Source organism: Serinus canaria, chromosome 7 (genome assembly GCF_022539315.1).
Source record: "Serinus canaria isolate serCan28SL12 chromosome 7, serCan2020, whole genome shotgun sequence".
NCBI classification, from domain to species: domain Eukaryota; kingdom Metazoa; phylum Chordata; class Aves; order Passeriformes; family Fringillidae; genus Serinus; species Serinus canaria.
Window position 1 is genome coordinate 16,838,282 of NC_066321.1, and position 23,327 is coordinate 16,861,608.

General features: G+C 36.2%; 1 protein-coding gene across 1 annotated transcript in view; it reads right to left on the reverse strand.

Annotated features, from left to right (window-relative positions):
• The window catches only part of KCNH7 (potassium voltage-gated channel subfamily H member 7), a 203,078-nt gene that overhangs the window by 46,065 nt on the left and 133,686 nt on the right, over positions 1-23,327 (reverse strand). The window contains exons 4-6 of the mRNA XM_050976980.1: positions 20,284-20,708; positions 17,403-17,423; positions 13,533-13,747 (exon numbers count right to left, since the gene is read on the reverse strand). Coding sequence (XP_050832937.1) covers positions 13,533-13,747; positions 17,403-17,423; positions 20,284-20,708 — 661 coding nt within the window. The remainder of the gene's footprint in view (positions 1-13,532; positions 13,748-17,402; positions 17,424-20,283; positions 20,709-23,327) is intronic.

The following is a 23,327-nucleotide window of genomic DNA, read 5'->3' on the forward strand; positions in this document are numbered from 1 at the left end:
TATTTTGCCAATGTGTTGCTGCACTCACTCCAGCAGTAGTCCAGTGGTAGGCACACAGGCCTGAGAACTGAGTGGATGATCACTTCTGCATCCTTAAGCCAGGAAGGATGTAGCAAATCTAGAAACAAATCAGCTCCTTATCTGCTGAGAGACTTGAATATCTACTATGAATAGTGATTTAAGGAACTCATTGTATAAACCATATTCAACATCAAAATATGAAATTACATGGAAAGGTAAAGAAGAAACTGAACCATGATGATTGTATTGTAAACATCATCATGGCTAGTGGAACAAAAGGAAAGCATTTGGAACATCTGTCTCTTTAGATCAAACACTACAATGTCTTCCTTTTTAAAGGTAGCTTTGAACTAATTTTCAGATCTTTATCAACAAGACTAATAATAGTATTGAACAGGAAAACTTGGAAATGAAAAGAAATGAGAAACATGAATCAGACTTGTAAGCAAAGGCCATATTCTTTTAATTGACTTTTTTTGTCCTGACCTTAAATCTGAATGATAGAGCACTTAAAATGAGGCAGTATTGCTTCAGCTTTAAAATTATTTAACAGATTTTATGGAAATTTCATCTCTTGAAGTAACCTCTCCTGTCTCTCTTTTCTCCTGTGTATTAGTTCTATTGAAGCTGCCAAGCTATAGCTAGCAAGTACATCTCTTTACTTTTCCTCTCTATTCATACCATCACCATGAGACATCTACAGGCTGGACCTCCTAAGGAGATTTCTGAACCTAAAACCAACTAAAAATAAATATTACACGAGTAATAATGAAAAAATGGAATTTAAATTAATATTGGCTTTCTGATAGTAGGCATTACCTAATTCCCCAAAAGACTGTAATGGATTTTCATATTTCAGACATCTTGATTTGGTGCAAACACAACATTACAAAAAGGCTTTCAAGTACCAGCCTTACAAGGTGTTTTTACATGTAAAAGATTTTTTTATATGTCTTTCAAAGGACAGCTACCAAAGAACATCTCCTGAAATACTAATGGTGGGGAATGTTAACACTTGTCTTCTTGTCTTACTCCCTTTGTCTTTATCAAAGGTTTTAAAATCATGTAAAGTGACTGTTTGTATATAATGCTGAATGCAAAAACACTCTCTGTGAGACAGTTTGTAGTAAAGTAATGAAGTCTTATACAGAAGGTTTTTCTTTTTTTTTTTTTTTTTTTTCTCCTACATCCTCATATTCACCAAATGTAATTTTAGGTAGGTATTGAAACAGAACTTCTGCTTGTAGTGGTAGAACCTGAAAATTCAAAGATTATCTGAGTGTATTTTAATTTTTTTTGTTCCAGATATCAATCTGTCACTACAGAAGCTGGTTTGAGAGAAACAGGACTTCCTTCAAGTGCTAAGTGCCTCACTGAGGCCATTAAGGGCTGAAATTTTATGAAGTTATCAAATAATTACATATCTCATTCAGCTAAACATATTTACATACACAGCAACCCAAAATCTTCAAATGGTTAAAGAAAGTTATGCAAGTCCCATGATCAAAACAGTAGAACAGCCTTTTTCTCCTGTTAAGTAAAATTATTTAGGTTTCAGGGAAATAATACTTATTGGATATTACCATAAACAAGACTCTTTCACCAAAATTGAGTACATGTAATATCTCTAACCTATAATTTATTTTTATTAAGATAGATATTAAAAGAGAGGAGGCATTTTTATAGTTAATTTTCCATGAAAATTTTAAGAAATGGTATGTAATCTTTCACCTCAGGATCCTCTTCCTGCCAATCAGTATATAATTACTTTGACATTGGTGGGTAATGCATTGTCAGAACAACACTTAGAAGCACAAATATTTACTAAGAACACTTTACTGCTCTTTAAAACTGAAATTAGGGATATATAGATTATTAAAGAAGATATTTACAAAGAAAATATTGATTTCTTTCAGCAAAAGCTGATGATAGAATATGTATTAAAAATTGTGTAACCCTCTTTTTTAAAATTCACTATGAGATAATATTTCAGAAGACAGCAAATGCTATCCTTCAACATTCTAGTGAGTATGTGAGTTATTCCTTGCTCTTCTGGCAACACAAAGCTGCTGACAAGCATTTATATGTCTGAAAACAAAATATCAAGGGTCAAATTTCTTATAAGGGCTTAAATTTTTGTGTGGTTTTTAGTAATCAAGAATATATTTTCTATCATCTGTCCACAGTGTGATAATAAAAGAAGCAGATTTTGTGCTTGTTGATGTTTTCTCATCCTTCTTACAATATTTTGAAAAAAGCATTTTTCATTATTATACATTTTGACTGGTTCCCTGGCTGTCAAATACTTTGACTGGATAAAGAAAAGCATAAAAGCTATAAGAATTTCTGAAGTGCATGGAGAGATAATGAAGTAGCTCCATTCATAGTCTGGTTCTATGATTACAGTATTTACTGACATAACTGTCAGGAGTACAGGAGAAAGAAAGAAAAGATCCTTATGCATACCTTCATATTTAAGTTTAACTTTCAGTTTCATGGTAAATATTTTTTCCATAATATGCAAAAAAAGCAAACTTTAGTTTCTAGAAAATCTGCATTTTGTAATTAGATCCCATAGTGTTTAAAAATGTATGAACTGCAATTGAAACTGTTCTGGTAGGGAGAAAAGCTTACTTTAAAAATTACCATCTTCCCTGTGGCTCTCCTTGTTTGTGTTAATGAGCACATCCCAGCTTTGTTCACTTATAGGAGATATTTAGTCTTAGCATTCTGCCCAGGTTGCCCAAGTGCTGCTCTCAACACCACTTTTAGGAAAGTTAAGTGCATTGCCCAAACTTCTATATAAAATTTGGCCATCAATATTTTAACCAAAAAGCCATTTGGCAAAGGTAGATGGAACAGATTGCATACATAGATACAGACAATCTGATGATACAAATTGCATTTCATTGGTAAAATCAACCCATAAAAGCATGATCCAGATTTTTCGGACCACCCATTCAATTAATGCTGGTTAGGCATAGAAAAAGAGAAAAAGGGTGGATTTGTGACCATGGAGAAGTGAGCAGACAAACTTGCCTTTGCTCAGCCAGTAGCTGGATCTTACATTAGACACTTTTATTGTTTTACTATGCAAAAACTTATTTGAGTTTTGGGGAGATGTGGCAAGATATGGTATAATCTTCATGATGATTCTTCACTAAATACGTTGGTATTTCAACAGAAACAACAACAAGGCAAAAATAGCACAGAATCAGTGAGACAAAGTAAGTCCTCGAGAAGCTCTACCTTGCCTGTGCCATGCTAAATGAAGCTCATGTTTTGGAGAAAACAAGATGGATTTAACCTGTGTCCTGATTCTGGCTATGAGAGAGTTAATTTTTCCTCTTTGTAGCTGACACACTGCTCTGTTTTGGATTTAGCATGGGAATAATGCTGACAACAGACTGATGCCTTAGTTGCTAAGTGATGTTTACCCTAAATCATGGACTTTTCAGTTTCCCAGGCTCTCTCAGTGAGCAGGTGCACAAAAAGCTGGGAGGAAGCATGGCCAGGACAGCTGGCCTGATCAGGCCAAATGCATAGTCCATAGCATAGATCGTCATGGCCAGAATACAAACTGAAGGGGGTTACCAGGAAGACAGATTTATCATGGCTTGGGAATGGGTTTGACATCAGTCAGCAGGCTGAGAGCAATTGTATTGTACCATTTGTTTTTCTTGGGTCTTCTTTCCCCGTGTCTCTGTCTCTCCCATTTTGTCTTCCTCCCTCCTTTTGCTTACAATTGCTATTAGTACTAATATCACTCCTGACTTTCCCCTCCATCCCAATGAGGGTGCAGGAAGGACCTGAGCAGCTGCCGTATGATACTTCATCACCAGCTAGGGTTAAACTGTGACAACCAGGGAAATATGGGACTCTTTTTGGTGCTACTGCAGGCACTGAAAGCTCAATCCAGTGGAAAAAATGCCTAGACTAGAAGCCTGTAAGCCTTAACGCTCATTGTTTTCTAGATATATTAACTAATTTATCACACTGTGCAAACTGCAGTTTCCTTTCCTTACTGGATAATGTGGGTGTAAAGAAGTGAGAAAAAAGACAGCACAATATATGTGCAAATAACTATCCTAGACAAAACTTATTTTTCAAGCTTTTTTTGAAAACCTGTAAGGAGGTTAGAGTCTGCATCCTATCCTAAAAAATTTGTCAAAATAAATTAGCTGGCCTCTAACAAGTTCTGCAGAATAGCTATGAGCCATGATTTTAGGCTCTGATTTTTTTCTCGATTTCAAATCCAGCAACTAACAGCATCAGAGACTAAGATGCAGCAAAAGGTGTTATTCTCTGATTGTCTTCCATTTGTAACCCATCTACAAACCTAGTGAAACTAAACTTCCTTGAACAGAACAGATTGGTACAAATGTGAGCCCATATAATTCAGAAGTTATTTCACTCCAAAAGAGAGGTTTCTTCATAATTGATAGAATTAATTTAGAAAGTAGAACATATTCAAAGATGGATAGTTAGAATAGAAAATAAATGCAAAGCTGAGAAATGAAGAACTTTTCTTCCCATTTAATAAACGTTTCTCATTTATTAGTAGTAGCATACTCTGCAGTCTGTCTGAAGCTGAACACAGCATTTCACACCAGATATTTCAAGATATTGAGTAGTTACTGTAATTTCCATATTTAAAAAGATGCTACCTTAATGTAAAACTGGCAATTCTTTGAGTAACAAAAGAAATTTTGATGCTCGTAATAAACCTAAAGTGTCTTAAGAATAATTTCACCATGTGCTACAATGCAAGATTTATTTAATTGTCAGAGAGAACAAGACTTACCTAAGGTAAATAAAATATCAAGAAGAAACTCTGGGTTTTCTACGTATGAATATCAGGTAAATATTAATATAATTCTTTATTATACTTTATTTCAGATAGATTTTTATTTTATAGTATGTTTTTACACTTTAGATGGTGTTGGTGATTGAATTGTTATAATTTATGGCTTAAACATCTTCATGAAGAGCTTGTGCCTATTATAGCAAAACTGTACTAGAAAAGTTGCAGAGAAGACCACCACACCCTGAATAGGCCTTCTGACTGAGGCCCAGAATAACTTCTTGATGAATACAGTGACTCAGGTCTGGATCAACCTTACCACCTTCAGGGTGGAGACCACGGCCTCAGGGCTATCACCTGCCAGGCTTGAACAGACCCTCAAACCAAAGCGTGGGGGGAGAGAGGTGTTGGGTGGGTGCTGAAAAAGCCTCTGGTCAGAGGTGGTGAACACCCATCCTCCACTGTGCAGAGCTCAGCTCTGGGGCTACTTCACCCTGGAAAAAGCTGCATCCACATGAAGGTCAGAAGAAGAGTGTCATGCCTCCCCCAAAGGAATCCCCAGACCCTGAACCAGAGCACTGCAACGTGATGCAACATATCCAAAGTGTTGCAAGGGACAGAGTCAAACTGGCCCCCTTAGGGGAGACACTTAGGTCGTTCCCACCTGCCCCAAACATACATCAATCCACTGCATCCTGTACTTTTTGGTGCAGTGGTGAGGGGCACGTGGAAGGAGGACTCTCACTGCCAAGAAGACCAGATGGAGGGGGACAATGAGACATGGTTAGGACCCTGGGAAGGGTGATACGTTTCCACCTAACCCCTGTCACTCTCTCCCTGTCCCCCCACTCTCCATGCACAACTCTTTCTCTCCTTCTGTCTTTCTATCTTCTCTCTCTCTCTCCCCCTTTGCCTCTTTTACTATTAAATGAAATATATTGTTTTTTTGGTGCCAACATCTAACCTTGTTTGGTTTTAATCCTGTTTTTTGGGTATATTTCAAACCTCTCTGGGTCTGATCTGTGTTATTCACAGACACTGCATTTCCCTCACTCTTCTGTGTTTAAACTGGTTTGTAACAGATGGCCTGAACTAGCCACTTTTAATAAATACTTCCTAGAGATTTTCGCTGTGCTATGCTTATTGATTTTATGTTCAGTAACACCAACACCATCCATAAATATAATTTAAGGAGTGTTCCTCCTTTTCACTCCCTTCCTTTTTTTTTTTTTTTTTTTTTTTTGAAAAGAATTAACTCTGAACTATTCTGGGTTTGCCCTTCTCTATTGATCCTGTTACCAGTTATAAGCTGAAAGCATTATCCAAGTTCTAACACATGACAGGGAATAGATGAGAAAAATGACCTTCTCATACAGCTTATTAATTTTGAGGGCATTCAGAATTCATCCAACAACACACTACACTGAGTGGGGTTAACGGTCTTTGCTTTTTCTTACTACTTCTACTGCTTTGAAAAAAATGCTAAACCTTATCAGACCCTAACTAGAAAATATTTTCCTCAGTTGCCACTACATCAAAAACAACTAATCCACATGCTTTTTTCCTCCCCCCTGCCCAAGAAAAAAGAATAATAACCTCATTGTTATTTCTTGCTAATATGCTTAAGGACTTCACTTATAATTAGTGTTAAAATGTAACTGCTTTATAATAATCAACATACTACCTGCAAGCTGCAGGAACTTTCTTTTTGAAATTCAGTTTATTAATCAATTTCTTTCATTAGTGGTATGTGGGAGAGTACAAATTTCCTTGAAAAAACTAATCATTATATTACCCACAAACTTTTAAGTTTGTATACTAGCTAGTATGAAAAGAGAAAAGAATTAAAATTGTTAGCTGACCACACTTGCCTTTTGATCCTGAGGAAAATTACTCTTAAGAGATGTGACTATATAATTTCAGGTAATTGCTAAACATTGCCTGTCCAGGTTACGGCATTTTGTGACTAGTTCCAACATTGGTCCTACAGTATGTACATGTGAGTTGCCTGGCACTAGAGCAGAGTTCAGAATCCAGACCATTTGAGGGTAAGGGCACTTAGAGAGGGAGGGAGTCCTGAGTCTGAGTCCATGGTGCCCAGGGTTATTTTTGTGGCTTTTTTAACAGATGGTCATTTATGTAAGATAAGTAACAGTCAAATTACTCTGGAACTACAATCCAGGACTGCCTCTTTCTAAGAGGTTATCCTGAATGTTAGTTACACCAGTGGTGTTTGTGAAAAATAGCAGCTTTTTGTGACCCATGAGATCCACGGCATTCTGCTCTTTTCCCTTCCTCTTTCCCCATGTCAGCTGCTATTGCTGTCTATCTCTGGGAAATGATATACTTATGCTCTCCTAAAGATAGAAAGTGTCCTGTGTTAACATGGTAACTACTGGACCCTGATCTAACTTTGCAGTTGTGCTGTTTTGCATAGGAGGTTGGGTTAGACGGCCTCTAGAGGTCTCTTCCACACTACATTTTTGTACAGTTCGAAGGTTACCTGAAAGAGGGACTATGACTTCTTTCACTGCTGTTTTAAGACAACTCTAACTGCATGTGTGAAAGCTATTGTTCCAGACTGTGCATGCCAAATGCATCAGAGGGTCTCACAGCTCTTTGGGTCTTAGTGGGGCTTGACTTGCAATTCATGGTGAGACTGTTCTGGTGAGTGTCAAAACTGTTGGCTTCAGCAGAGTAACCTGCCGAGTTCAGAAACTTCCAAGGTCGATCCACTACGAAGTGGGAGTCTGGGTGCTTATAGCTCCAGACCAGAGAAAGGCTTGCCTAAATGCTGCCAGCACCTTGGTTTCTATAAGCTTTGCTTGCTTTGTAGAGTATTCACACTCAACTCCTTATTATCAGAACAAATTACAACGTCATCTGAAAGTCTATTTTCCCCACTTCTTAGCATTAGAAGAGGAATGTTGCTTTGACAAATGAGGTAATATTAACAAAGGTCATATGCTTTCTTCCATGTTAGCATCATGGCAGTAAAAACAAAGAGATCACACAAAGCATTGATTACTCAAAACTAATTCAAAAAAGATAGTGGATACTTTTTCCCAACTCAGCAAAATCAGGTAATCCCCTTTTCAGAAGAGCAGTTCTTGGGGGAAGGACATGGACTAATTAAGGATGCATCCAGGTTACATGCTGCAAAGCAGCTGGGCTTTCCGACTGCTCCATTTCTACCATATGTTGTGAAATCTTCTCAAAACACTGCAGCAGTTCAGATGCCTGAACCTATTCAGCTGTCACAAAAAGAAGAGGCTCTACCATTAGGAAGGAATATTTTATCTTTCACAATTGTTGTGAATCTCATTTTTATTACTTGGTGCAACAGCAAATAATTTTAATGAAGATACTATGTTTTCTTCTGAAACTAATCAGAAAAGTGGGCTTTATTTTCTGCTTCTACACATTTGGAATAGCTGTTTGCTCTGATGAAAAAGATACTACTTTCCAGTTGTGGTGACACCTTGGCACAGGTTTAAATGGCCACAGTGGGACTGAGGCATTTTTACTGGTTTTAATCATGACTTCTTTGCTTTCCTTGGTTTCACAGAGTGTGTCACACCTTCCAAATTACACACATCTATACTATTTCTATAATCACATCTATAGTAATTATAAAGCCCAATTTTATAATGACAATAAAAGATGAAATTTTAATGTATGAGGGTGCTAACTATTATTGTAAAGAAAGGGAATGACTCCTGTATAAGATGTGTCAATTCACAAAAAACAGGAAAAAGAAGCTTCTCATTTCAGAGTCAATTTAAACTTTCCATACATTAACTAGGAAATGTTGGCCCTGCTTACCCCTTAATTTCACTATTATATGTATCTCTTACTGTAATTGGAAGGCATCAAAATTGTTTCCCATTTATTCAGAATTTTCTATGTTATGCAAAATGCAAAATGAACATACTTGAAATGTTGTGTGTATTTGAGTTATTGCAGGATGTAAACAGCACAATGTGTCAGCTGAATCAGACTGCTGAAAATGTACAGATCAATAATTTGGTTTATTTTTAGGTCTTATATTGCCCCTCTCTGTCCTAGATGCTGGTAGTCTTCTTTTAGCCTGAAAACCTGAAGGTCAGTTTGAAGTCATGATCATATAATAGTTCTTTTTATATCAACAGCTTTATTGGCCTTGGGAGGATATTGTTACTTATTTCTTAATCTTTTGGGGAATGAAATAGAATCTGGCCAGATTACAAAAACATGCAGTGAAACTACAAGGTCTATCACTTCATACATGGTCCCCAGCCTCCCCCCCCAGCCCCCTCACCAGCAGCTCTATTTTTGGAAGATTTGTGGGTGTTCAGCATGTCTGCAAATCAGATCACAATATTCTGTGTAGCCTGTCAAGGTATATATTTATCATTTCATCAGCCATATGACCAGTTTGGGTATAAATATGTTTTCTAGAGGAGGATGGATAATGTTCTGAAAACTATTATTACAAGAAGTTAAAAGATTACAGAGTTTCACCTTCCTGAAAGAAATTTACTGAGACAAATAATGAAAAACAGATATATATTGGGCCCTTCCACCACATTCTGTATTCCTGCAGACTGATGAATTTCAAGGAGATAAATCTAAACACTAGTGATCAAAAGCAACAAAACAGTTTTTCTTAAACAACACAATAAAGAGACCAGTAATTGACATTTATTTTTACTGGGATAGTTATTTATAGACAGTATTAAGTTATGGGCATTCGGGAATTCTCTCTTTTCCTTAAAAATAAAGCACAGATACTGACTGTTCTAGTCTTCGTGAGTCTGTTTATAATGGAGTTCACACCTTTGCAGCTGTACATGAGGGGAAACTGAATGTTAAAAAGCTTTAAAATAAATCCCCATTTAAACAAAAGATAAAATCAGTTCCTGTTGTGTCTTTGCACATTGAAATTTTAAGACCAAAAGTCCCCTTTATAAATTCATAAAAAATGTTAAGGGACAGATGTCAGACTTTTGCCCTACTGCTTTCTTTAATAAAAGTCTACTTTTGTGCCTCTAGGAAGACTTGTCTCTTTCGAACCATCAGTGTCAGGACCCCAGCTGAACCTGTCAGTACAAAAGAGTGCAGAAATTTCACTGTCCTCCTGAACAGATTGTAAAAAAAGGAATAATGGAAAAAAGTAAGTTGAGATTCTTCTAGAGGAGAGTGACATTACACCTCTGGAAATTATAAGGAAAACATTTTTAAAAACCAATTTTTTATTAAGTGGAATGGAAATGTAAATATGATTTGGTCCCAAATATCTCCACTGGAATACAACAATGCAAATTTATCAATCAGGGCTATGTGGCAGCTACACCTGGACTAATTCTCTGAGTAAAAGTTAATGTTATGCAGAAGGCATCCAGAAGATGTTATGCTTCTTGGCATTGCACAGGGAGTTATGATCAGTGAAGCCCCAGGTGAAAATCCAGGCAAAGCAATCAGGGAATCTACTTATTCAGGACCATCACATGTGCAGCACTTTACCACAAGCTATGTCTTAAGGGAATTTTCATCTCTGCATAATGTCCTGAACCCTCCTGTTAAGCAGAAAAACAGTATTGGAAGGTTTCTTCCAGTAGAATGTATAACCTAGATTTTTCTCTCAAAGTATAAACTACTGTCCCACGGCATCTCCCCTTTCCTCTAAAATAATTTTCTAAACTTTATTCCACTTTCTGTTTCTAATTTATTCCACTAAAATCTTTCTACTAAAGTATCTTACTCCTCTTTAAATGTTTTCTCAAAGTGCATCACTTCCTCTAAACACAGTGGCCAATGACTCTTTTATTTACTTTATTCATTATTTTTCCTCTTCCCTCTGAAGGTGGCTATGTGCCATCCTTTCCTTTTTCACTCTCTTCAAGACCCAGAATACATCTCCAGCTTGTGGATATTGAAGAAGTTATACAGCTGTTGTCTTTGGAAAGAACTTGTTGCATCCTATGATGCTGCTACTTGATATATTACTGATACATGAGAGAGAATTCAGACTTCATGATCCAACAGAAAAGCTCACTGATATATTTTGCATTGCATCATGAGGAGCCACAGTAGTGGAACTGTCAGATTTTAACACCAAGATCAAATTTCTCAAAACTGAGGAAAGGGAGAAAGATAGAAAATAAGGACTACAAGGGGAGAGATGGATGGATGTATATTTGAATAGTACAATAGTGGCCTTTCATGTCATCAAGTCCTGCAATCCCAGAAAATAGAACATGTTATGTACTCCTTCACTACATTCTCAGGGTCTTTCTAGCAACACTTAGAATTCCTGCCCTAACTTCTTTCATTCTGTTTCAAAATGTCACAACTCTGACTAAGGATGACCTTCAAACTTACCATGGCTGGTTTTACTCATTTGCTCTTTTACTGATATTGCCCCATAGATTAAATAGGTCCTATTTCCCTCTGTGTATTTTTGATGCTGTTTAACAGATTTCCTTATCAGAGACTGTGCCAGCATGAGCATATTTTAACTACCTCATTTAACATTTCCACCATATTATATTCTCAACACTGTGCTCAAATCTTCCAAGCTCATATTTGCACTGTTCTCCAGATAGATTTCTAAAGGATCTATGGCCTAAGAAAAGATTTACAAATAAATTTATAGTCAGAGATGAAGCAGAAGCTTCAAAGAGCTGACTCTTACACCATATATTAAAATCACTGGGAATAGAAACATAAACAGGACTAAAACTAGCCACTTAAATCTTCTAAATGTCAATTTCTAATCTAAGAATTGAATCTCTAGTTAACTAGATCCTTGACCATTGTAATAGTATGGACCTACATATATTTATACCTCCTAGGAGTTTCCACCTGTACCTAATACTAGCATTTAGGATGCAGCAGCAGCAACTAAAAATATTGATAAGTGAATATAATAACAAAAAAAGCAGCAGCTGCAGGGATCTATTTCCAATTATAATGAATGATATGGCATCAAAGTTTGCTATGCAAATTGTGCTCTGCACAGTGGTTGAGATTGTTCTAGAAAAGGACATAAACCAATGTCAAATTAAATTGGAAGGCTTTTGTGAAGTGCAAAGACTTTATAGAGCATTTCAAATTGAATTTTGAATTTAGTAGGTATCAATTTTCATGGAAAGATTAGCTGATCCATGCCATTTCCACTGGACTTTTCATGAAATCTAAATTATTTGGAGAATAAACATAGATTAAAAAAAAACAACTTCTACCCTCCCTTCCGCCCTCAACAGCATCACTAGTATATAGAAGTTCAGCACCCTGGCGCTAATTAGCCAGTCAGAATTCAAAAAACCAAAAGCCAAAACCCACAAAACCCACAAAAAATAAGAAAAAACCCCCAAAAACATACCTTGCCTTGTACTTATATAACTTATAAAAATTAGTCTTTTTTACGTAACTTGAATTTTTGCCGTATGATCTATGAAAAGATTTCTATATATAACTACTATGAATAATTTAAAACATATCAAAATGGATCCAGAAGAGATTATATCTTTCAAAACTGACCACAGAGAAAGGACAATGGCTGCAGATTCATGCTAGCTATTAAAGACAAAAAATATGAAAGATAAAAATCCAATTACTTTTTAGGCACTAACTGATCTCAAAATAGAAATGACAGAACTTTTATCTTTATTTCTTTAGGAGGGTGTACAATACATCCCTTTCTATATCTGTCAAAGGGAATAGGAAAATGGACCCTTTCTGGCAAAGCACCAATGCAGAGAAGCTGCAGTCTGGTCAGCACTTGGGGACATGATTTAGTCGTGGGCTTGTCCATGCTGGGTTAATGGTTGGATTTGCTGGTCTTAAATTCTATGATTTTAAGCCCAAATATACTCTTGGCAAGATCTGCCTATGGAATATCTATCTGCATTCTACTACAAAGCACTTCTTACCTCTTTCAGTCTGTCTGGGCATTTAAGGGAATACCCTCTGCTTACTAATCCTATAAAAGTTATTTGGGATGCTGTCATCTCTTGGTATTTTTTTTCAGTATGTTCCACATTCCTAGCCTGTCCCAGTTACTCTCCATATAAGATTGTAACACAAATGTAATAATATTGAAATCAGCTGAAAAGTTCCTTTGAGTTCAGAGGGCACTGAAACAGCTATTTTAAATTGTTTTCAGTTTTGTTTCAATTATATGTCTTGTTCACAAGATATATCGTACATCCAGTCCAAAGGTATCTGATTTTTATTTTGACATCCTTATGGATGCACAGATGTGGAAAAAGATACCCATAAGAAAGAGCATTATGAAAAGACACTTGAACAGAAATTATGAAATATAATTATAATACAGTGGCACAATCACCTACTATTTGTTATCATATTGTGCCTTACACTAATGAGGAATTCATAATGATGAGACAAAATTATGAAGAACGAAACTAACATTTATGAATGACAGGAATCACTGAAATTACTGGTCTTGTTTGGGACACATGGTGCATACTAGATTTCTTTTCCATTATAAAATAGGGAGCAGAATAGTTTTGTTTGTTATCAGTATCATCTAATGTTGTAGACTACCTCATAAGCAACTTAATTGAAGGTAAATTACATAGTGTTTTAAAGCCTTCAAATTATCCTGGAGATAGCCAAGCTACTCATTAAAAGAGTAAGAATCTATTGAATACACTGAAAAAAAGAAGAAAATGAACTAAAATAATGTGTATTACCTTACCTGTGTAACCTTCTCTGTTACATTGTGCGTTCGGTCTTTCACCTTAGGTGCAATAATTGTTTTCTCTGAAGAAGGAGGAGATGAAGATTTTTTTTCACTTTTGATATCTGAAAAGTTCAGTGTGAGTTGAGGAATTTTGTTGATTGTACTGTATTTGTTGAGGTTCGAATCCGATGTGGATCCCAACAGACTTGACTTGATATGATTAAAAGGCCCTGAAAAATCAGAACACACATTTAGTATCTGGGAAATTAAGGGAAATAAATTATCATTAATGTTTAGGTGGGTTAAAAGGGTGATTAAAAACTATTTTTCTGTACACTAGTTGTTAATAATAAAAACTATTTACATTTTAAAAATAACTCTTTTGCTAATAAGCTTGAAATCTAATATTGGCTATAAATATGACATTTCCTTTACACATAACCCTCAATATTTTTTATAAAGTCGATGGATTCCAAATTGCAAAATGCATCTATCCTTATTTCTTTTCATGTTACTGGAAATGCTGGTGTGCTCTTATTATAGTTCTGGCTGAATGTAAAGACTATATGCTCATTTGTTTATGAGAGCGGAAATAGGGCACATGATTATGTAAGAGTGACTGGAATTAGCAAAGGCTCTATTATCACATCTCTACCTTGCTCATGCTCACATGATAGTTCAAAGAAACTGGAAAATTGAGTAGAAATATGTTATCTTGAAATATATATATTTATATCTCAAAATATATATATAATATCTCAAAATGTGTTTCTTCAATTGTCGTTGCTAACAAAATATTGGAAACTATAGGGATACTATACATACCTATACATCCTAGATAAGTATAAGTACAATATCAACAGAGTATATATAACCTTCTTATACTATTTTAGTGTATCATTTAAATATATATAGAATTTACATACTTCATGAGGTACTTATTCTTTATAATTATTCTTTTCATTATAGCCAAAGTTGTTTGAACAAAAAAGCAATAAAAATGATCAGAATACTTGTTTGGCACTGTCATCATAAGGTTCATTGGGAAGACAAAATATTTATTGCAAGGAAAAGTTGCTTTTGAGAACAATATTTGAAAAAGTACTATAAGGATGTTTAGACAGTGAGAACTAAATCCACTTAGGGATTTAAGAAAAAAATCTAGGTCTTGCCGTCAGTAGTAAGGTACATGAAGTGTGAGATTGAAGAGTATTTCTTAGATTCACATAAGAACTTTATTTAAGGTTGCCTTAATTCTACTAAGGGCAACAATGTGATGCTATTCTCTTTTTCTTCTTTTTGAGGTATTCTTTTGTCTTCCTGAGAGGAAAACAAGAATGTGTATGTCGATTCAGGAACAGTCAATGGGATAGGATTAGACCTGTGGGGTAAATTGCAAAGTCAACAGTAGAAGTGTTGATTTTATTTGCAAGGTGAGAATAAATGAAATTCAAAGGAACCAGCTGCTTGGGGATGGCTGTGGGGGAATGCTTTATGCTGTATTGAATGGTTTTTTTGTTCAAAATTCTTTAAGTGAGGGCTGATTTTCCATCATGCCTGGCTTCAAATGCTTGTTGAAGAAGCAGACATTTCATTTTCCTTTGAAGCTTATAAGGATCTATACATGTTTTCTATCTCCTAGACTCACGATCATTGCATGTTAATCTGGGCCACAGATAGAAAATCTCTATTACTCCATTTCAAATTTTGCCACTGTGCAGAAAGGAATTTAAGATGACAACGGAAGGCATGATGATCTAGTTGAAAAGTTTGGGTACAAAAAAGAATTTGTGCCTGAGTTCTCTAACCATTAAACTGCAAAACAGTCCTTCTTTTTCTCCTAGTATATTTTTTTTTGTGTAACAGCTTCATTGGAAAAGGGAAGAAAGCACTACCTTTCACCTGCAAGGAATGGCAAAAAAGCCTGCTACTGAGGGCACCTCCAAGGGATTGTGATACTATATTTAAATGCCTTTTTGCTCAGGGGGGACCTGAATCTATCTTTCACATCATCTATATGAGTCTACTAAAAATTAGTGCACAAAATATATCAGGGCTCACAATTTCCTCACAAATCAGTGAAGTGACTAATCTGGCTGGTGTGTGCTAACGGACGCGTGGTCAGACTGTAGTTTTCCAGCCCTTCTTCCCTGTTAGTTTGAGCAATAGTTTCTGAGTGTAGAATCAGTTTAGACATAAGCAGGATTTCAAGTTGAAACCTTGAATCAATTTGTCAGATTTATAAGATTCTTCATACCTTAGGAATTCAAAGGTAAGAGGAAACTAAGATAGCCTAGGCAAACCTGTGATTAGATAGTAGGCAGGATTTTGTTTTATTAGTAACTTTGTAGATACTTGAATCACATTGAACTGGGATTTACATCTTTTATCGCTTTCATTCCAGAGGGGATTACTCTCTCTTTTGCTGCCTAATACTCATGCCCTAGAGTATGATATTAGGCTTAAGTTCATTGCACAAGAGAATAGAACCTTGCTTCTTTTCCCCCACCTTCTTTTGCTTTAGAAAGTGGTGAAAGGTGTAATGCACCTCATTGGCAATGGAAATTGATTGAAAGACAGTATTAGCTTAAGTACAGCCCAGGCTGGCAGGAATTGAGCTGATACTTGGCAGCTAGTGGACCATTGCTATACTGTCTTGCAGGACACAGGAAAAGGGGGCCATAACAAATCACAACTGATATTGATTGGCACCCTGACTGACAGTTTCAACGGAGAGGCAGAGAACTGAATAAGCAGGGAGAATGACTTGCTTCTGCCTAGCCTAAAAAGGACAATCAGGCTAAGTTTGAGCTCCCCATTTTGATGGTAGGATTCCACTGTCCTTGCTTACACAATGCATTGAGAAATTATTTCACTCTCCTGAGCTGCCAATTCATCATCTTTCACCAGCAGTAAATACATTTATAAAAATTATTGTAGAGCACAGAAACTGCATTTTTTTTCTCCCAAGATTTTGCCAACATACACATGAAGCAAATGCAATGACTTTGTAGTCCACAAATTGTTTTACAGAACCCATGTCATGCACTGCATGCAGTTTGGAGAGATTTTACCAGGTACACACACTTTTTGCATCATGCATGAAGTCACAAACCAGTTTTCCCACAGATACAAATTATGGCAATTAAACTGAACACTTTAGTAAGTGATCTTCAGAAATGGAGGAAGTAATTTATGGATTATGTTCAAATTGCTTCTAAAACATGTAGCTCAATGCTGGTGAAAAGAAACAGTTTTTTAACTGCACTAAATATTATTTAAACATGAAATTGGCAATGAAGTTCATGCATGCACATTTGATGCTACAGGAAGCTTGGAACCATACCCCCTGCCATCCAGGAACGTGAAACTAGTTTTAAAGAGACAAAAGAGGAATAAGTGAAGATACTTCCACAGGGGTCCTGATTATCAGTTATATATTTCTGAGAGAGTTAACTGAAAACTAAGCACCTTGTAACAATGGATCATTTGCTAATGTCCTCATAAAACCACACATCCTTTTACAGGTAAAATTCCTGGTAGCTTCAACGGAAGTTTTGATTGCTTAAGACAACAGCACTGAGTTAAGTAACTAGGATATGTTCTACCTCCCTCCCTTCCTTTTTTTAAATTAGTAGATAATGAAATCAAAAGTCCATTTAACTATGCCTTCACTTTTTCCAGTGATTTGTAGTTAGTGTTTTCGGACAAGAGTTGCATGAATAACTATGTGTTTAACAAATATAATTTATGTAATAGACCTAGCCCTAGAGAGGTCAACATGAGAATGTTAAATTTGAACATTTCATACAGCAGGCAAAGTAACATGCCAAAAAGTGTGGCTGATTGAAACACTGGAAGGTACAGTCTAGATGTATACTTTACCTTTGACATTGCGACCATTGTCTGGTTTTCAGCATAATAAAAGTGGAGAAAAAGACAAAAAAAGACAACTAAAATCTACATCAGAAAAAGCAGAAAATATGGCTTCAACGTGTGCATGGTTTGAATTGAAAATTGTTACACCTCCTTGACTATATTATGAAGACTTTAAGTGAAGGTGAAGTCACTGATGATTGAGATAAATGTCTAAAAGTCTCTGGAGTAGATCATTAGGCAGATAAAGACAGTGGGACTGTCTTTATCGAAGCTGCCTTAATAGTAATATGATAAAATTCCTTCTCCACAAGTCTGGCAGTGGGTTGTAGGAAAAAAATTATTTCTTCTTGGCAAAAGTGCCACTTGGCAAGTGCTGGAGAAAGATACATCTTAAACCTTTTCCAGCTCTTAGGTGCCTTTCCACAAGGAAACATTGGCCAAGCTTTCTGTCCTCACAGGCTTACCTGGCCCTTAATCCTCTTGTGAGATCAAACCTTTTCAGGGAGAATATTAGTATTGATGCTGTTATCACTATTTTAAAGAAGCCATGCAGATGCTTGGCTTGTGTTGTGCCCTGCGGCTCTGAGGGTGTGAGGCGGGTCTGGCAGGGAATGGCGCCTTCCTCCCGCTGTGGGTACCTGCTGCTGTGCCAGCTTACCAGCTCTCAGGTGAGCTTTGGGCTCGCACAGACATTCACCTTCTTTGGCTGGGCTGACAGGCCACCTCTGAGGCTGAGGTGTTAGTGACATGGCTGTGCCACAGCAGCTGTGGAGAGTGGTTAGCCCTGCTCTGGACAGAGGCCGTGGCCTGCAGGGAGGCATCAGACATGGTGCTGGGCCTTGCCAGACCTGCGGCCTCGCTGGCTTCTCCTCAGCTTCCAGCGCACATCAGCCTGGGCCCTCTCGTCCCAGGCTCTGGAAGGGTGTTTAGTTCCTTCCAGCCCAATGCCTTCCTGGGCCAGGCATTTGTAGCAGTACTGGAGATTAGGCAGAGTTGGGCTCAAAAGCCCACTGCTGTTTTGGCAGGCTGCAGTGATCTTGCTGAGTCCACTTTCTGAAGACAGCAACATTTTTGAACTTGTACCTGCCTGCAGAATCTGGATTGCTGGTGTTTCACATGAGGCTGGCTTGGCTGCATTTTGGATGGTGAGTGCAGGACACAATTCCTGCCCTGTTGCTTTTGCTGTCATATTGGCAAATTTATAATGCAATTTGATCCAGTACACTCAAATGAATTTAAAATGCTAAGCTGTCATTTTTACCGTAATATCTTTTGGCAAATAATGGGCACAGTGAAGATAATTTTAAAGTGATAGGCAACAAGGCTACATAAATCAATTTAACACATGAAATAATTTCTATTCTCAATTGCATTACCTTAAAATTTGACTGGAGGTAAATTACTGTAGTTAGTATTAAGCTAAGTAATATTATTCTCTTCTTTCAGAATTCTGCTTTACTGATTCAATTAATATTTTTTGGACTGAAAAGGGTAGGAAAAAATTGAATCCTTACTTGCATTTTGAGACAGAGTATTAGTTTTTGAATGATTTGGGAAAATATGATAGCCGTATGTTTCCTTTGGTAAGAGCTGAGCCCTTTGGGACTGTAATTTACTTTTACTTGTTGTACTTGCATTCTCCCTGCTCAGAAACTGCAAGCCTGGAGCAGATGATTTAAGCTGAATCTTGGTTCCCTAACTTGCATGGATAATTTTATAGCAATAATAGGGTTTTATGGCTCACCGTTGAGTTAGACAATTAGGACTTGCTGGATAAATTTAAACATTTCAGCATAAGGTGTCCAATTCTAACATGACTGTAAGCAGATGGCATCAAGGATGGTTACTAATTCTAAAGCCTTTCTGAGAGCCATCCTCTCTTCTGCTGAGTTTTTCTAGAATGACGATGTATGACATAAATTAAGGCCTGGTTCTCTACTATTTTGTAGTTTAGGCAAAGTGAAAACAGACTGAGAGTGTTTTGATCACATTGCAGGAGAGGCCTTAGGAGTTCAATTGGATTATTGACTCCTCATAGTAGAAATTATTTTCCTTAGTACTTAACGTTTGAAAGAAGTTTTTCCATAAAATGGAGATAGAAATTTTTGCCCCTCCATTTGGCAAGTATTAAAATTATGTGGTAATTTTTGCATTAGCTTTCTACCACTGTAATCAAAGACACTTAAAATTCAAACTGATTTTTACACATTTTCATAGATATATAACTGGATGAAGAATGACCATTTGGGAACTACTACAATGAAAAATGAATATACTAGCACAAGGAGAAAATCACACTGAAATGAAGTTTACACTAAGCATTTCACTGTTTCACTAAGTATTTCACTATTCATTACACAAAGCATGGCAATGGAGTTGCTGAAGATATTTTTTTCAGCCTGAGAGAAAAAGCATGTCTCAGTGTTGGATGAGTGAATGTAAAATCTGCACTATACAGATTTAAGAGAAATAAACTTATCAGTCTCTGAAGTAGAATTTCATACAATCAAAGACAATCTAATAAATGTAAGTAAAGGAGAGAATGGCACATGCAATTATAATTTGATCACCTGATTCCCCCCTGCTGCTCCTCCCCGCCAAACACCATTGGCCATACCTAAAGCCATATTGGCTTTAGGAATGCTGACCCCAATATTTGCTATATCCCTATAGAGAAGATCAACACCATGATTCCATTAGTCTCCTTGAAAATGAAAAACAATATTTAGTGTACATAAGCCTGACATATTTGGGCCCTTAATATTTTCAATGTACCATTGAATCATTATATTTAGCTTTGTTTACGAAGTGATGATTATTACTAAGAAATATTGAAAATACGCCTTTTTTAGTACATCAGAGAATAGTGATTGACTTTCTACCATACCTTCACTTGCGTGACGGTCCCTAAAAATGTTCTTGGGATGGACATTAAAGCCTTCTATGTCATGTACCGAAGAGGCTCTCCGTATACTACAAATACTTTCCTTTGATCTGGAATGGGTTAGTGGATTGCTTGTCTGTATCATGTCAGGGTAAAGTCTGTCCCACTGCTGCTTAGGTGATGAGTGGTCAAGAGGTCCAGATATATTAACCAAAGGTGAACATTTACTGTGTTGAATCAGTGCTTTTGTATCATCCACTTCTGAGGGACTACAGCTTTCTTTCGTAGGTGATTTAAAGTGCTTCATTGCCACTGAGTCATCGCTGTGCTTAGATGAATCGATTATGACTGCATCGGGGTCTTCCTGGGGTAAGGATTGCTTTCTGTAGGTCAGAAGCCTCAATCCAGGTAGCCGGAACCCAAAAAGTCTGCCTACATGTAAATACGCAGAAACAGAAGAAAATTGCACGTTAGTTTCTGGTCATTAAAATCAGCTTTTTTCACTTACAATGAATGATAGTAGCTATTCCTAATAAATTAAAATGCTTAGTAATGGAATGTGTAAATATACAAATACAATTTTGTTTGTTATAGTTGGAGTGTTAAAAGATTTCATAGTTCAGTCAGACCTAAGTTTTTGAGCTAAGAATGTGAATAGAAGCATTAATTCTACAGCATATTTTAAAAGCTATGGGGTTCAGATGATCCTTTTTAAATTAAAAGTCCATGTATCTATAAGAGACTGCCAGAATATGTCCAACACTTGCTTGGTAGTTTTTATCCTGAAATAGATATCTGTGGATTCTAATACTAGTGGAACTTCGTGTGCTTATAAATGTACTGCTGACATATGCATTTATGGGCTACAGGTTAAACAGGAAGATACCAGGGATAATTTCTTAGTATCGAGAAATAAGCTGTATATCAGTTTTGCTACAATCCTCTCCAATACTTACATCTGATGATTAGATGAAACAATTTTAACAAGTTTAAAATGAAAAGTAAAGGAGCAAAGCAAAGAAAAAAGAGTGACACAGCTCTCAAGCCTCAGTTGCACCTATACAATGCACTTATTGTTTACACTTGCATGGGATGGGGTGAGTTAGGCTTGGTGTGTTGAACAGCAGAGGGAGACTATCCTGGGTGTGTGGAAAACTAACACTTTGTGTAATGGTAAGAAATATCAGTAGCTGAGAGGAAGAGTATAACATGGTGCACAGAAAGAAACTATAGAGGAAGAATTGCAGACTTTACAGAATAGCCTTCTAAAAAACCAAACCTAAATAACAAATATTGTAGGGTTTTTTCTAATACAATTCACAGATGGAGGCATGGGGACTTCAGATGTACAGAAAACATATTAAACAGTTTAGAAAAAGCAATGCTAAAGAAAGTTTAACAAAATAAAATAATTAAAAAATTTGAAATGATCAGGTGTTATTGTATAAACAGTTTGACTTATAAAGTAACATTTTGTATCTCATCACTTTGCTACATAAATGTTTTCAACAGCGAATCAACATCAAAATGATTTCTTGGAGAATATTTTAAAGTAAATTCTTATTCTTTCTTTCTGGGATAAGAAGTTCTGCTTGGGAAAAGATTTTTTTTTTTCAGTCAGTTTAAATTGCCAGCTTTTGTAGCTACCTAACATTTATTAATATATACCACTGTAATCTATCATTTGATACTGACATGTTTTGAAATAGTCTTTCTTTTATGCATATGACAGAGAGTAATTGGAGGACAACAGATGACCCAGCTTAATCATTTAATGTTTTAAAATGGATGTCCTATATGTTTAGTGTTGAATATAGAATTGCATTTTGAATTCTAAATGGATGAAGGTGAGAGAACCCTGCTCAGGAAAAACTGTCTAAGAGCTAAAGCTGCTGTACTAGATGACACCAAAGGTCCATCTAGCACACTGTTGGACCTTGATACTTTCCAGTGGTGGATACATGAAGGAAGACATTTAGAGTCACTACATTGTCTTATTTCTCTCAATAAATTTACTCAGTTTCTAGCTATCTGAATTTCAGAAACTTCCTGAGCTAGAGGTTGTTTGCTCAAACCACAAACTGAATGTTTGGGGTATCTTTCTTCTATGAATTCATCTCAGTGTTTTTAAAAAATGGTTGTAGCTTGATCTGCAAAGCATTCAATACAATAGAACGCCATAATTTTAGCATATGCTTGTGAGAAATACTTGCCCTTACTTGCTATACACTTTTTGCCTTTGGGAAGGTTCTAGTTCCTATAAAAAGTAGGTAATAATTACTTACATTTTATAGTCTCAATATAGTCTTAATATGTTTACAGTTTTTGATACATCTGCTGAATTGCTCTCAGTATACCTGTTCTGCAAGCTGAAGAATGCTTGTGTAACTGTATTGTGTACCTCTGAATATTCTTCTCACTCTTCTCAGTTTCTTTTTATTTCTAATGTAATCCTTTTTGACAATGACCTGAGCTACTCCAGACTTAGGGATCAATGCAGTGATATAATGGCTTTTTGTTTTGACCTTAGTTCACTTCCTTATAATTACCAATATTTAATTGCATTTTTGAATTATTTTTCTAACTGAGCTAATTTAAGATATTTTTGCAACAGCTGAGAAATATTTTTGTTGTTTGGTAATAGATAATTTAGTCTCTAATATTGTGTCTGCAAAAGAATTCCTTTTGCTCTTTTATCACTTGGCCACCCAGCATCCTTGCATAAGTCTTTGAATCTCATTTAATAGTCTGAATAATTCTTTTACATTCTCACCTCATTGTTAAAACCTTTTTTATCCAAGTAATTGAAAATGTGCTATAAAATAAAAAACCTGTGAGACTATTGATAATATCCAAGTGTTTATAAATCTGGTGATTTATTTCCAGCCTTTTTCCCTACATTAAAATATAAATCCATGTAATGATGTTACTTTTTTGTCCTTGTCAATTTTTGAAAAAGTTTGTTGAATTCCAAATATTTAGCATTGAATTTATCACTCCAAGCATATACACACCACAGTAAAATACACAGAAATCTCTGTTACATA